Raw genomic sequence first — 16240 nt, forward strand, 5'->3', positions numbered from 1 at the left:
AAAGCCTCACCAATAGGATGAATGAAATGGAAAACAGAGTATCAAGACTGGAAGATAAAGTGGACAAACTAGGAAAACCCATTAGGATTACAGCTGTCTTTTCAGTGTAAACTGTGAAAGCTGGAAGAGCCTGGACCAAAGTATTCCCAGTTTTAAATGACCACAGATGCCAACCCTGAATACTTTATTCAGCAAGACTATCATGATTGAAGAGGAATGGAAATTTTTGCATGACATGAATAGGCTGAAAGAACTCATATCCACAAAACCAGCCATACAGAGACTACTCAAAGCAATACAAAGGACCAATGATAGTAATGAGTATACCCAAGAGGCTACAGAAAGAAAACAAAGAACCACAAAACCAGCCCTTCAGAGAGTTCTGGGAGCAATACAAAGAGCTGAAGAAAGGAACGAATATACCCATGGGGTTGCGGAAAGAAATTCAATGAAGGTATAACTGTGGAAAAGTACAGCTATATTGGAATGTAAACAAAAATAAAAATGACAGGATTCAATACTCATCTTTCATTAATAACTTTAAACATTAATGGACTGAACTCCCCAGTCAAAAGACACAGACTATATGAATGGATTAAGAAACAAAACCCATCTTTTTGTTGTCTGCAAGAAACTAATCTCACTTTCAAGGACAAACACTATCTTAGAGTGAAAGAATGGAAAAAATATACCAAGAAAATGGCACTAAGATAAATGCACGTGTAGCAATTCTAATATCTGACAAAATAGACTTTAAAAGTATTCAAAAGAGATAAAGAGGGCCACTTCATTCTGATTATAGGAACAATAAATCAAGAAGATATTACAATCATGAACATATATTCACCAAACTCTGGTGCACCCAACTTCATAAAAACAATAATACAGGATTTTAAGACCCAGATTAATCCCAACTCATTAATAGTAGGGCACTTCAATACCCCACTGTTTCCGTTAGATAGGTCAACAGGGCAGAGAGTTAACAGAATTAAACAATACCATATATCAAATGGACTTAAGAGTCATCTACTGAGTATTCCACCCAAGCACCAAAAGGACATACTTTCTAATCAGCACCCCATGGAACATTTCTCCAAAACTGACCATACGCTGGGACACAAAACAAACCTCAACAAATACAAAAAGATTGAAATAATTCCATGCATTCTATCAAAACACAATGCAATAAAGCTTGCAATCAACACCAAAAGAAGCCCTAATCACCACATGAACACATGGAGATTAAACAACACACTCCTAAATGCTGAATGGGTCAAAAGAGAAATTAAGAAAGAAATAAAAGTATTCCAGGAACTAAATGAAAAGGACAATACAACACAACAAAATCTCTAGGACACACTGAAAGCTGTCTTTAGAGGGAAGTTTATAGCTCTAAGTGCCTACATGAAAAAATCAGAAACAACACAAATAAATGACTTAACATTGAACTCAAGACACTTGAAAAGCAACAACAAATGAAAACCAAACCCAGCAGACAAGAAGAAATAACAAACATCAGGGCAGAAGTTAATGAAACCACAACAAAGAAAACAATACAAAAATCAATGAATCCAAGAGCTGGTTCTTTGAAAAAGAAAAGAAGCTTGACAGACCCCTAGCCCAGTCAACAAAAAATAAAGAAAGAGCACCTCCAAATCAGCAAAATCACAGGTGACAGGGGAAACAACTACTAAATTTGAAAACCTAAAAGACATGGAGGGATCTCTAAAGGTATGGGACCAACCAAAACTAAGCAAAGAAGAGATTAACAGCTTAAACAGACCCATAACACAAAAAGAAATTGAAACACATCAAAAGGATCTTCCACCATGATCACGTTGGCTTTATTCCAGAGATGCAGGGATGGTTCAATATACGTAAATCAATAAACGTCATAAATCACATAAAGATCTACATGTAATGCTACTTAATTTATTCAAAAAGATAGAAATGGAGGGAGAACTTCCAAATTCCTTCTATGAAGCCAGCACCACTCTAATACCAAAGCCAGGTAAAAATACAACCAAAAAAGAAAACTATAGATTCATATCCTTAATGAACATAGTTGTAAAAATTCTCAACAAGGTACATGCAAACCACATACAGACACACATCAAAAAGATCATCCACCATGATCAAGTTGGCTTTATCCAAGAGATGCAGGGATGGTTCAATATACTTAAGTCAATAAACATCATCAATTATATAAATGGGCTCAAAGAGAAGAACCACATGGTCATCTCAATAGATGCAGAGGCTTTTCACAAAATTCAACATGCATTTATATTCAAAGTCCTAGAGACAATTTGATGAAGGGAACATACATCAACATAATTAAAGCCATATATAATAAACCCACAGCCAACATCATTCTAAATGGAGAAAAACTGGAAGCATTCCCATTGAAATCAGGAACCAGACAAGGCTGTCCACTATCTCCACTTCTTTTTAACATAGTGCTTGAAAGTCTTGCAAGAGCAATAAGACAAGAGAAGGAAATTAAAGGAGTAATAATTGGAAAAGAAGAGATCAAATTATCCCTATTTGCAGATGATATGATATTATACCTAAGAGACACCAAAAATTCCACCAGAAAACTCCTAGAAATTGTTAACAGTTTCAGTAAAGTGGCAGGGTACAAAATTAACCTACAAAAGTCTGTTGCTTTTCTATATACCAATCATAAGCAATCAGAGAAAGAGCACATGGAAATACTCCCCTCCACAATAGGTGAAAAAAAAAAATCTTGGAATAAACGTGACCAAGGAAAGACATTAGAGAGCTCTACAATGAAAATTTTAAATCTTTAAAGAAACAGACTGAGGAAGACATCAGAAGATGGAAGTACCTCCCATGCTCATGGATTAGAAGTATTATTATTGTGAAAATGACCATCCTACAAAAGCCATTTATCGATTCAATGCAATGCCAATCAAAATCCCCATGACATTCTTCAGAGAGCTGGAAGAAACCATCCTTAGATTCATATGGAAGCACAAAAGACCTCGGATAGCTAAGCAACCCTGAGAACTAAAAGCAATGCCGAAGGGGGTTTACAATATTAGATTTTAAACTGCATTACAGAGCTATAGTCATAAAAGCAACATGGTACTGGCACAAAAATAGACCCATAGATCAATGGCACAAAATTGAAGACCCAAATATGAGTAAATGCAATTTCAGACACCTGATATATGACAAAGGGGCCAAGAACAATAACTGGAGGAAAGACAGCATGTTCAGCAAATGGTGCTGGCAAAACTGGATCTCCACCTGTAGAAGAATGAAACTAAACCTCTATCTTTCACCCTGCACAAAAATCAATTGCAAATGGATCAAAGCCCTCAATGTAAAGCCTGAAACTCTGAAACTGTTAGAAGAAAACATTGGGAAAAACCTATAAGATATTGGTGTAGGAAAGGATTTTCTAAACTGGACATCAATTGCTCAGGAAACAAGGGCAAGAATTAACAAATGGGTCCTCATTTAGCTAAAAACCTTCTGTACATCAAAGGAGGCAACCAGGAAAGTGCACAGAAAACCCACAGAATGGGAGAAATTCTTCACCAGCGATACATCTGACAGTGTTTAATATCCAGAATATATAACAAACTCAAAAACAGAATCAAGACAAGAAGTAACCCAATTAAAAGATGGGCTTAGGAGCTGAACAGAGAGTTCTCAAAAGAAGAACTAAAGATGGCTATGAAGCATCTTAAAAGATGTTCAACATCACTAATAATTAGGGAAATGCAAATTAAAACCACTTTAAGATTTCATCTTACCCCAGTCAGACTGGCTAAGATTAAGAGAACAAATGCTACCAAATGTTGGAGAGGACATGGGGAAAGGGGAACACTCATACACTGCTGGTGGGCTGCATAATTTTTCAACCCCTATGGAAAGCAGTGTAGAGAAGTCTTAAAGGACTACAAATGAATCTACCATTTGACCCAGTTATAATACTCCTTGGCATATACCCCCAAAACTCATCCTATTGCAGAAACACTTGTACATCCACGTTTGTTTCTGCTCTTTTCACAATAGCTAAGAGATGGAAGCAACCTAAGTGTCCCTCAATTGATGAGTGGATAATGAAAACATGGCTCAGTTATACGATGGAGTTTTACTCAGCAGTAAAGAAAGAAGAAATCATGAAATTTGCAGGTAAATGGATGGAACTAGAAACCGTATTACTAAGAGAAGTAACACAGACTCAGAAAAAAATTGACATATGTTCTCCCTCATGTGTGGATCCAAAACCAAACCCTGATAAGTGAGTATGTATCCAGACATAACTACAGGAACCAGGGTAATGGAAAGGAAACAGGGATGTAAAGGAAAAGAAAGATCCTGAAAGAGAAGAACAGTAGGAACAGGCATTAATAAGGGAGATAGGGATCAAAATTCGGTTAGTTTAAGGGAGGGGGGGGGAATGGTATACAAGGACTCTAGGGGATAAAGGGAAAGGAGCTCAAGAGAGGTAGAACTATAGGAGAAGGGTATTACTAAGGGAGAAAGGGGGGAAATGGAGGCACCTTAAGTGGTAAAACCATGATGGAGGGGTGAGATAATGTGAAAGATAAATAATGCCTAGCTAGTTTTAAAAACCAGAGGGAACCATATTACTCCAACAACCTACTAACAAATTATACATAGCAGATCAAGAAATATATGTCTAGGTAAGGTTTATCTGAGAACAATTTATCTTTGTACAAGAGTTACATGACACACAGTAATTAAAAGTACCAGACTGGTGGAACTAACCTTCTTGGATGTTTAACAGACATACTTTGTCAGGGGGACTTAAAGAACACTTAGGTCCCTCTTAGGTCAACTATTTCCAGGGGACTATGAGCATCTCTCAAAGTACCTTGTAATTGTGGTGGGTCACCTGTCCTCTTGATCAAGGAGGCTAAGGAGACCCCACCAGATGGACTTGAACCAGTGTCTAGTCTACAAAGAGGAGGGTCAACACAGAGGGATCATTTCCTCCATGCTTCTAAGGAAAGCCAGCCATGGTCGAGTAGGACCTTTGACTTATCTTCACATAGGTGGAACTGGTAAAAGAATTGAGCCAGGGGCTCCTCCAAACCCATGTGACCCCTGAGGTACAGATCCTCAAACGTCCTTAAGAGTAAAAATAAATTGGTTTATCTGGGCCAACTGTATGACCTTAAACACCCAAAAGGAAAGTATAACCAAAGATTAAAGGTGCTAATATAATTTTTTAAGAGTCCATATGCATAGCTAAAAGCTTACATAACAAGCAACAATGCCAGATAGGAGATACCCTTTTTTGAGTTGTTGGCCAGGGTGGCCCAAAGGACTCCCAGATAGTAACCCAGCATAGAACTAGAAAATGAACAGCAGATCCCAATCTTATCTAAATGAATATTGACAACTGATTGCTGCTAGATGAGGAACAGCTGAACTTCCTAAAACAAAGACCTCTATATAGGCTGACTAGATTCACCAGATGGACAAGTAGTGGTGAATGGCTGGGGTCCCGACAACACAGCAGACCGTAGCAGGGATATCAGAGTATAAGGGCTCTAGTAGGGGGAGGGAGGCTATGGGAGGGTGCCATCTGGGAAGTGGGTGTATAGTTGAATAAGATGGTTTGGGATGTTCTGTGTGATATACACACACACATACAAAAAAAATCAACAAAGTTTTAAAAATGTATTATATTTGAGGAGGAAGCAAGGAAGTTTGTCATGTTAATTAGTAGGGGTGATAAACATTACCATTGAAATCTACACAACGACTTTACAGACATACACAGGCACCAATGATCCAAGTGCAACTGAGTATGACTAGTAATAATCAGATACATATAGATTAGAGATGCATGCACCAACATCTCAGTGTTAGTAGCAAAAACAATGAGTCTTTCTGCAAGGAACAATATATTCTAAAATGAAATGGAGATTTTTTTTAAAGGTTAAAAACTCATTCAATTTTATGTCTTACAGGGCTTATACTGAGTTCAATATTGTATAACTGTATTAATTCAACTGTGAACCTAGAAACTTACAGCCACTTGTGAAAAGATGTACTCTTGCTCTGGAGTGTGTTACTGAATATGTTAAAGCTGGAATGAAATGCTTCTTCTAATCATGTAGTTATTAAATTTTTTTTAAAAAAAATGATTAAAAATGATTTGCCTGTTTTGAATAGACTAAATATTTTAAATGGAAAGGCAGGAGCTGCAGTCTTGTAGGCCAGTTTTCACTACAGATTGGTTTCTTCCTATTTCTAATGCACTCCTCTCTGGGAGAGAGAAAGGTTGACTAAATGAGATTAAAGTGCTAAAGTGCTAATACAGGGTGTGACACACAAGTTTGTAAGACACTGGTACATCTTGTGAAATTTATTCATCAAGTATTTCAACAGAAAGTAGAACCTAGTATATTTACTTGCATTCTAAGAAAATAAGGTATAATTTATTGAAAAAATACTACAATTTCACTTTTCTGCCACATAATTAAATGATTGATTCTTCATTATTATAATCTTTGGTTTTTATTTAGTAATTTAAAAAATTCTGAGTTGATTCACCATGGCAGGTATATACTACTGTTTACCCATTGCATCTCCTTATCTGTCATTCCATCCTCTCTCTCTCTCTCTCCTCTCTCTCTCTCAAAAATGTAGCTTTCTAAGGCCAAGCATGATTATAACCTCAGGACTCAGGAGGCTGAGGCAATAGAATCTTATGTTCAAGGCAAATCTGGGTTACTTAGACTTTATGTCAAGAAAACAAGACAGGTCAGACATAGTCCTAGCACTTGAGAGGCTGAAGCATGCAGACCTCTTTGAGTTCCAGGCCAGCCAGGACTATATAGTGAGACCTTGTCTCAAAAACAAATAAATAAAAATCAAACAAAGCCTTAAGACAGAACAAAATTTAGGTTTATGATGCAATTATTTAATGCATTCTACATTAAGAGATAATTTCTGAGAGGTAAACTCTTGTTCCTAAGTCTACCTTGGTCAACTGAACTATAACAGCATTTCTTCTTACAAACTGCTCCTAACCACTGAACCAAACAACAACAAAATATTTGTGTTTGTGCATTGTAAAAGCTTACTTATTATTTATTACTGTTTGTAATCATACGAATGTATATTAAGCCAATCTAAAAACATCACTGTAATTAAAATATGACATTTTTCTTACTTTGTGATCTCAAATTCCTGGAGAGAAAAATGAAGCTAAATCAAAGCCTATGACTTAGTAGAGAAGGGTATTTGCTTATCACTATTGTTAGATAACAGGGACTGCTAGGAAGCATTTAACAATGAAAAAATAATCAAACAGACCCTTAAGTAATATTTAAAAGTAATACTGTCAACTGGAAACAAGCAGGTGAATCTAGTCAATGACTCTCTGTATGCATTAACTTAAAAGCTATAGGAAAAAAAAGAGCTGTAATAAATATAAAATTGACATTTGGATTACATTTCCTTGTTCACATAAAGATTATGACAAGAGAGTACAATGAAAAGGCACACACATGCACACAACAGAAAATGAAACATGCTTGTATCTATCTGTTGAAAATCATCATTAGAGCTTTGATGAGGAAGCCTTGTACTTGTATTTTGTGTTTTTACCGAAACATCTATAAACTGTAAAACCAGAAAGTTGAATCTAGGCATTCTCTTTCTTTAGTCCAGAAATTAACTTTTATGCATGCCATATAATCTTGGCAGAATGTGGCATCTACCTAATCCTAAATTAAATCCTTTCTTTTTATGTTTCATAAAATCCAGAGTCTAATATACACAGAGTGTTGCATAACCACACTTCAAAGGCTTTGCTAAACTGAGCAATTCACAGCCGAAGCTCTGCTTTGAGCAATCACACTCCAGTGAGTCATCCAAATGACCTTATTTGCTCATTAGAAAATCTGTGTACATGTTGCAAATGTCATACTCTGAATTTACATTTTAAAAGGTACATCTTGCAGCAGTTTAATGAAAATATTTTCAAGATCTTGGGTCAAATCCAAACTCATCGGTTCCCTTAGCTTTAAATATTTCTGGCTTGCGTTTGCATACTCTTCACAGGCCACGTTTGTGATGTATCTTCTTAGACACTCATCTTTAAAGTCTGAAATGGAATTTGGAAAGGGGGCTGCTACTACACTACCATGTCCATCTCCACCCTAACAGCACACTGACAAATCACTTAAAAATGTGTCTCTGTTTTGCTGTTTATGTTCATTGAGTGATATTGATTTATATAGATTGTTACATGCCTTACAAACAACCCAAGGTTATGTTTGCATTTAATATTATATAGTAAACCTAGATCCAATAGAGGGGTTTAAGTATAAAACTGCAATAATTTATATTCCAAAACACAGGAAAAAAGATGACTGGAATGTCTATGTTTTACTTTAAAAACTATTTTTTTCCCTTCTGTAGAAGTTGGTTTTGAAAAAAGAAGAATTCCTGAAGAAGAATTTGTGGTGAGTGATTGTGAGGTGGTGACACTGAGAAAGCTTCCTTACTGTTATGAATTTGTGTACAATTTTCCAATGCAATCGATTTCCCCAGATTTTTATCAAAATCTCATGATAGAAGTATATCATCACCAGTAACAGCACCAATGCCAGTCCACTAAAACATGTGAATTACACACACACAATAAAGAACAATGCACCACAAGATTATACGACTGGCACAGACTTTGTAATAACACTGCTTGATGTCCAGCAGCCACATGCAGGAAGAAAAGCCTCAAGTACTCCCAGGCTTGGCTCTTGATTTGTTCTATGAGGTACATACAACCAACCTCATAGGTTTTCCAGGAATATTCAAATAAATACTTAAAAACGACCACAACAAACAACAGAAGGTCTTTAAGAGAGTTATCAACATGTGTAATTCTCCCTTACATCACTTAAAAAGTGGCACCATCATCTGTATTATAGATTAGAAAAAGCAGATTTATTTTCTATAGGGGCTCAATTCACTGCTCATTTGGTGATGTTCTAGGTGAAGAAATGTAACGAAAGAAATATAATAGTAATGTAGAAAATACAAAGAACATAACAGTTCCTTCTTTACAGATAAGCAGTATGAAATCATAAGCAAATATAGTACATCAGGAAAATACGGTCTACCCTCCTAACCATGAAATACAAAGCTGGCCTGTTTACTGAGCGCATTCAGGTGTCAGTTGCACATTAGCCCACTGCTATCTACTATATTAAAGAACACTGGTTGATTAGCAGCTCAAGTGACAAAAGTGAAAGTGTATGGGCAAAGGCTTCTTGCTATTGCTTTGTTTTTGTTATTTTTCCTAGAACAGTTTCAGACTCTTAAAGAAACCATATTATATCCTTTAGTTACCATCGTGAAGACCGTGTTCAAAATCTTACTGATACAAATTACACTTGCCTATTGGTTTTCCAGATATTATCATATTATTTTGAAGAGACAGTTAAAAATGTATTTTAAGTGCTTCTTCTCCTTTGCCTGGCTTTACTTCCAAAATAGTTACCTTTATAAGTTTCATGAGAAGACAGCCACCATCGATTCTGACCTGAGTGAAAGTTGACAACTTGCCATTTGATATACAAGATACATAGGTTCAAAAAATGACAGTGTTTGAGAATTCAGAAATGTTACCTATAGTAGGTTTATATTTCATAGTGACAGAAGTTCAAATGACTTCTCCAGATATCTGGAATGTTTTCTGGTACCAATTTAGTTCCTTGGGAATTAAAAATCTGATTAATTTATTTACTTGCTTAATACATTTTGTTATGGTGTATTCCCCATAGCAAATAATCTATATTAAATTTACATGCTGATTATTCAGAAATATAACATCACGATCTTTAGTTATGTTATCTATATCTAAACTCATTGTATAATTGTTTAAAATTAAAGAGATTGAAGGTGAAAATCAAATGAGTTGCAAATTGTTATGGACAGTAAAAAGAAGTTTTGAAATTAAGCTTGTAATAATAAATATATACAAAGATAAGATATCTCTTTTGCCTAAGGAAGATGGTAGATTCAAATAAGCTAATATATTACACTAGGGTGCGTGAAGAATCATTGAGAATTCAGTTTTAAGGAGAGTGGGGAAGAGAAAGAAAGAGGGAAGGAGAAAAGGAGGGAAAAGGGGAGAGAGGGAGGGAGGGAGGAACGGAGGGAGGGAGGAACGGAGGGATGGAGGGAAGAAGTGTTAGCTCTCTAGTTGACATGGCCCCCCTCTTTGCTTTTAGTTTTAGCCCTTTCAATTGGCTTTTGTACATACAATCATTTATTTGTGTAGGCTTTATCCGGGATGGAGGGAAGGAGGGAAGGGAGGGAGGGAGGGATGGAGGGAAGGAGGGAAGGAGGGAAGGAAGGGGCTCCCTAACTAACTCGCCCAGCTATGAAGGCTCAGGAGAGGCAGTATACTGAAGAGAATGTTGAATGCTTCTCTGATAGTGCTAGTAAACACATGTAGAACAATCTTCCAGGAAAACTGTCTTATTGATACATGAGAAAGTTTCCTAAAGCACACATTCTCCATAGTATGAGACCAAGCACTAACATTTTAGAATATATACGTACATATTTCATTGAAACTTAATCAGCAAATTATCACATTTGTACCAAGTGCAGTGAAAACAGTAGGCATGGGTGGCCTTCCACAGCTTGTAGTTTGTGGTGTTCTTACATAGAATCATTTTCTGTTTTACAGATGTCATTCTCCTCATTGATTCCTACACAAAACCCTGTTTAAGTCAGTCTCCCTTTCCACAGCTGGTTCACACTTCTGATTTTTCTTACTTTGCTAACAGGAATCAGCCTCTCTCATGCTATAGAATCAGTTCATTTATTATCTGTATTTGATGTCTGGCAAAATGTAAGTTGTCTGAGGGTCAGACTTTCTTCTGCTTGGTTTGCTGATAAACGAAGATGTAGTAGATCCAATAATCATAAATTCATTTGAATACAATGTTTTAAATAATTAAAAACTTCAGTGCTAATCTTGTGAAATAGATCATTAGAGCTAGAAAGTGTTTTATTAATTAATAGTCACCTGTTTATGAGTAGAGGTTAGGGTTAGGAACTAGGAAGGGGGGAGGGGTGGACACAGGACTTTATCAAAGTAGAGAGGAGAAAAGGCTTCAATCTCCAAGTTAGGATGGGCTGTTGGTATGATGTGAGAAATCAGAAGTTGTGGCAGAAGACATGTTGGAAATGCTGTCCTCCATCCTGCCAGAAAAGGATCCTTAGTATGGTAAAACTCTTCCATTAGATACCTAAGTCAATAGGCCTTGAGTATGTTTTTTTCAAGTATTCTAAGAAACATTAAAATGAAAATGTCTCTAGAGGAAGCATATGCAAGTTAGCTACTGCTAACTGATAGAAACACATGAGGCAGACAATAGAAATAAGCAAATATCATATGGAGTAGAAACACATGAAATGGACCAAGAGTACAACTGTAATGTTCTCCTGGAGGTGCAGTAATAACCGAGGCTTCAACTTCCACTTCTGTGAAGAGACAGTCCTACTTTCCAAGGTGTCTATATCACTACTTATAATTAATAGACACTTTGAAAGTAAGTATTCATTTATTAAAATAGAAAATTTCTGTGTTGCAGTTACTTGCAGATAAATTACAATACCAAATTTGAAAAGACACAACTAGCATCCAGGTTTATCAAAACCAAATCATAGTATAAATTTCTACCAGTAAATATAAACTGCTAGTTGAATTTTGTTCAAAAAAACTTACTGTTACTACATATGGCGTCACTTAAACTATTTGCTAAGCAATGTTAATAGGCTTTAAAAAATATTATATTTGCTTGAGCCAGAATTTCTCCTAAATATCACCCCTGAAAATCCTATGCATTTCCCCCATTTGACAATCCTAAATTAAACTCATGTTTTTAGATCCATTGACTGGTTACTTCTTGCTCCGCTTCCTGCAGTTCTGCTTGTCCCCTGTTCCAAATGAAACTTTTCATTTTTCATGACCAAATAGTTGCTGAGTGCTTTATCTTCAAAATTGGTTTCATTTGCCTTTGTCTAATCTACTACCATTACTTTAGTTCATGCCCTACCTTTCCTTTAAGTATTCTGCAGCATCTCATGATTAGGACCTGTACTTTTAAACTCTCTTCATGAAATCTTTTATAGACTTTCACATTAAAACTTTTCCTAATGCATACATTCTTATCAAGTAGTTCCCTGGTTCAAAAACCTTCAGCAGTGTATTATTACACCTGAGGGAAAAAGTCTAAGGTAATTAATATAGCATTAAAATATTCTATCATATGATCTCATCTATGTTGTCAGCTTTATTTCTTAGTACTTCTTATTACTGCTATCATTCTTCAATTAATCCTCTGCACTGCCTATTATCTATGGACAGTCTATGCTTCCCAGATCCTGGAATGGCCTTTCGCCTTTTTCTCTACTACAGCCATGCTAACTTCGCAAGGTCTAGGCTTATCAATCTTTTCCTTTATATTATATTATCTTTATCTCTCCTGTTTCCTTAATTTCTGCTTTCCCTTGGAACATTTTTGCTTCTCTCCTATTTAGTGCACTATGACTTATGCAATAGTTTGGTTTTACATATTTCTTCTTGACTTTGGGTCAAGAGTAGTATAACAAAATGATCAAAAGAGTTTGAAACAGATGCCAAGCAATCTGTAAATTAAATAAGATGAGAGCATCAAAAACATTCTCCTTGCTATTTCTGTTGTTCATACCTCCCCTGCCTTGCTACCTTAACTGTTCTGATTTAAAAAGTGAGCCATTTCCTGCATTTTAGATGAGACAGAGCAAGGAAAAGATACTATCATTCTGAGTACTCCATTCTTTCCCACTAAGTGGAGACAGGGGATGGGGGGGGAGATGCTTTTCAGAGGCAACTACAAAAAAGCTTTTATACAGAAAAATGCATTGTGCCTCAATTGCTTATTAGAAAAAAAAATACTGTTTTCAAAAGTGTTCAGAATCAAGCCAGGCATGGTGGTGAATGCCTTTAATCCCAGCACTCTAGAAGAAGAAACAGGTGGATTTCTGTGAGATCAGGGCCAGTTTGGTCAAGTTCTGGGCCAGCTGTACTTACAGAGAGACCCTGTCTCAAAACAAAACAAAACAACCAAAACAAGTGCTCAGGATTTTACTTCTCAGAGTCAAAACAAAGCTCAGGAATAATTCAGTGCCACTGAGATGAGCAAAGTTTTGACCGAAAAGCAATTTCAAGCCCTTCATTTTTCAGATGAGGAAACCGAGAGAAAGTGTTATTCCTTCTTATGTTTAGAGATAAGAAAAATGTTGAAATCAAATTGCCATGTTCATTGGCAAAGCAAAGGATATTTCCCTGGCAATGCGGTTCCAACTCGGTAGTCCGTGTAGCTCTTGCTTGGGTGGAAGTTGAAAATAAAAAGAAGACCTGCTCTCTCAAAAGTGATGATCTTATTGTCTTCATGTTTTTCACTCACGTAGGCCTGAAGGAATGAACACATATTACATGCAATGGCTCCTAGATGCTGCTACAAGGAAATGCTTTCCTAAAGGTTGTTTTGTGTTTCTCGATAGCTTTGTTCATTATTATGCCAATAATGAAATTCCTAAAATTTGTATCATTTTACACATCCTATTTTATCAAATAGGTTAAAAAATTGATTAAATAATGCAAAATTCACACTAACCACTTAGAATGCAAAAAGAAGATTAGTTTTGTGGGCTAGTTATGAAATAAAAACATGATGTCTACATGGATAACATTTGTATACATCAGATCTACTTATAAGTCAATTTTCTTTAAGACTTTTGTATTAGTGTCCAGATTAATGTGGTCAAGCAAATGAAATTATTTTTCTAAAGTGAACAGAATATTGTTATTATATCCAATTTCTGAAATTATAGTTACTCTAAAATTCTCACATTTTTATACAACTCTCTCAAGATTCAATAGCAACCTAGAGTCCATTATAATATGCTGGCTACTTTTTCTTAATAAACAAAAAGGTCTGAAAAGAAATTACATTTCTAAACTCCCTGATTGCATACATTGTGTTTAGAGACGCTTTGAAAAGCCTTTGCTATTTCAGCTCCACCCTCACCCAACCTCAGGATTACAGGATTTACTGCCATGCATATTAGCAGCATCCCCCTTGATAATTTAAATAGGTGAACGAAGGCTCTAGAGTAAACAGTGAACATTTTGGTATTCAACTTTGTTCCTATTGAAAAGGAGCATCATTTTGCTCTCTCTTCTGGAAATAGCATTTCTAGTAAACATGATTAGGGAATATGTGTCATGTAGTCAGTCTTACTGAATATATAAATACCTTTGTTCAGCCACTAAAAATAAAACAAACAAACAAAAAAACAAACAAAAAGCAGACACCAGAGTAAAAACACATCAACAGTAATTTCAAGCAGTACCAATAGGAAGTAAATGAATTATAAGTAAAGAATACTATATGCTAATTTTTGCAAGAAAAATGCCTGTATAAAATTTGCACCTGTTAATTACATTTTCTCAAATGTATTGAAAACTGAGACTTTAATTCCAGAGGAGAGTCAGACTCATGCAAAATACAAAACAGCATGCAGGTGTAATGGCATCTACTGAAATGACAAGTTAGAAACTAGTAAAGAAAGGCAAAAAAAGGAATAAAGAAATCTCTGTGTTATCAAAGTAGTTTCTTTATGACAACATAATTATTCACATAAAGGAGAAACAGTCAAAATAATTAAGATGTTTCCCCAGCAGTTTCCAAAATGGATTTCACACAGAGCTTCTGCCATTTACTTTTAACAAATTGAAATAAAAATTACAAAATTTAAACAACAACAACAACCAACTAACTGGGAAACTAAACAGGGCAGTATTTTGAAGACTTTCATTATCTATTAGAGATACTTTTGTGGCATGTTTTGACAGCCTGAAATATGTCACAGGGCACTGTACTCTGAATAACAAAGTGCTGCTTAGAAGATTCGCATATAGATTTAACTCGATTGCTAGTCTAAGCATGTACAACACTGGTGACTAAAACATCACACTTAGAGTAAAGAGCTTACCTGTGGAGCTGAAAGCCAACCACATCTCTCTTCTAATCTATTCATATCTCGGTCAAAGTTATTTAGGAATTTATAGCGAAGAAGGTCATCATCAGTTAAATTAAACTGCCTTCTGGCATAATGGTAACTCTCATTATTTCCTTTTCTTGGGAAGTCTAACCACTCAGGATGCCCGAATTCATTACCTGCATTAAAACAAACAAAAAGGACTTCAAATGTAAAAATTAGCTAGAAATAGTAGCTTTTCTTACTAACAACTCATTTTAAATCCTTGAAAATATGGAGTTATAGAGTTAGTAGTTTTGATAAAAATAATAAAATAAAATAAGTTTTGACAATAATTTACTATATAAATTATTGTATGAAATAATTTGTTTTGCAAGCATTGTACTAAATGTACTTGTTTTGCAAGCATTGTACTAAAGTTTAAATCTTCAGCCTCCACATAAAAAACTAGGCATGGCTGTGCATACTATTAATTCCAGCATCTGGGTGTAGAGACAGAGGGATGCCTCCAGCTCACTGGCCTGTCAGCCTAGCCAAATCAGACCACTGCTGATTGTGTGAGAGACTCTGACTCAAGGCAGTAAGGTGAACAGCAGAAAACAAGTGGTATTGTCCTCTGGACAGCCTCCATTGGAACACAGAGGAATACACACATCCAACTAAGAGCTGCACACTTGGGTTTCTTCAGGCTCAACTTAGGACAATTCAATCCACCACACTTATTTCATTTTTAAAATAATCTAGGAGACATGAGGAAATTTTAGAATCTCTATTTCTATAATCTCTGAAATCTGTGCAATGGTTTATAATAGTCAAGTGCTTTATATGCATAGTATTTTTTTTTTTATCCTCAAAGGAACTCTCCTAGTATATTCATTCCACAGATGACAAATCCAAAGCTTTGGATTAAAATCCAAAGACTAAAATCCAAAGATTTTTCTACCATACCACATGAGCAAGTGTGTTGTAAATTTCATGTGTTATAGAAATTTAAACAATGGGTACTTCTAGTAATTATTCATATTCCTTTTCAGATCCCCTGCTTACTTTAGACATACATGTATAATTGTGTGTGTGTGTGCATGCACACACACATGAGCGTGTTGCATGTACAGTTGAGATACCAGGTTGGTAATCAATTTAAATATTATCTCTCACT

At 35.7% G+C, this 16240-nt stretch overlaps 1 protein-coding gene across 1 annotated transcript in view; it reads right to left on the bottom strand.

Annotated features, from left to right (window-relative positions):
- The window catches only part of Gbe1 (1,4-alpha-glucan branching enzyme 1), a 300252-nt gene that overhangs the window by 21961 nt on the left and 262051 nt on the right, over positions 1–16240 (bottom strand). The window contains exons 13-14 of the mRNA XM_008832224.3: positions 15076–15260; positions 13360–13490 (exon numbers count right to left, since the gene is read on the bottom strand). Of these exons, the coding sequence (XP_008830446.1) occupies positions 13360–13490; positions 15076–15260 (316 nt within the window). The remainder of the gene's footprint in view (positions 1–13359; positions 13491–15075; positions 15261–16240) is intronic.

This window comes from Nannospalax galili, unplaced genomic scaffold (assembly GCF_000622305.1).
Source record: "Nannospalax galili isolate Female #2095 unplaced genomic scaffold, S.galili_v1.0 scaffold293, whole genome shotgun sequence".
Classification (NCBI taxonomy): Eukaryota; Metazoa; Chordata; class Mammalia; order Rodentia; family Spalacidae; genus Nannospalax; species Nannospalax galili.